We start from the raw sequence: 407 nt of genomic DNA, 5'->3' as shown, positions 1-407 counted from the left end.
GCTCCTGCTGTTCCCCTGCGTAACAGGCTGGGGAAGGGGCTGAATGGCCTCCTGCTGTTCCCCTGCGTAACAGGCTGGGGAAGGGGCCGAATGGGCTCCTGCTGTTCCCCTGCGTAACAGGCTGGGGAAGGGGCTGAATGGTGACTGTTGTGAAGTGGTTCTAACCTCATTGGGCTCCTTCCTGAGTTTGGGATCATTCTGATTGAGCACCATCCAGGCAGCAAACAGGGACATGATCAGACCGTGACCCACATCCCCAAACATCACAGCGAACAGGAATGGGAACGTGATAATGGTGTACACAGCTAGAGAGAGACACAGAGACAACAGGTCAGCGACAGCGCGGCGCTCCCTCAGCGCTGACCCTCCGACAGCGCGGCGCTCCCTCAGCGCTGACCCTCCCACAG

At 59.2% G+C, this 407-nt stretch overlaps 1 protein-coding gene across 1 annotated transcript in view; it reads right to left on the bottom strand.

Moving 5' to 3' along the window:
* LOC125482566 (V-type proton ATPase 116 kDa subunit a 2-like) overlaps positions 1-407 on the bottom strand; it is a gene marked incomplete at both ends in the record, with an annotated part of 6,058 nt that overhangs the window by 3,033 nt on the left and 2,618 nt on the right. The window contains one exon of the mRNA XM_048594665.1: positions 166-305. Coding sequence (XP_048450622.1) covers positions 166-305 — 140 coding nt within the window. The remainder of the gene's footprint in view (positions 1-165; positions 306-407) is intronic.

The sequence above is a fragment of the Rhincodon typus genome, unplaced genomic scaffold (genome assembly GCF_021869965.1).
Source record: "Rhincodon typus isolate 14 unplaced genomic scaffold, sRhiTyp1.1 hic_rhity00012633, whole genome shotgun sequence".
NCBI classification, from domain to species: Eukaryota; Metazoa; Chordata; class Chondrichthyes; order Orectolobiformes; family Rhincodontidae; genus Rhincodon; species Rhincodon typus.
Note: the sequence above shows the minus strand (reverse complement) of the source record. Positions and strands in the feature narration are given on the sequence as shown.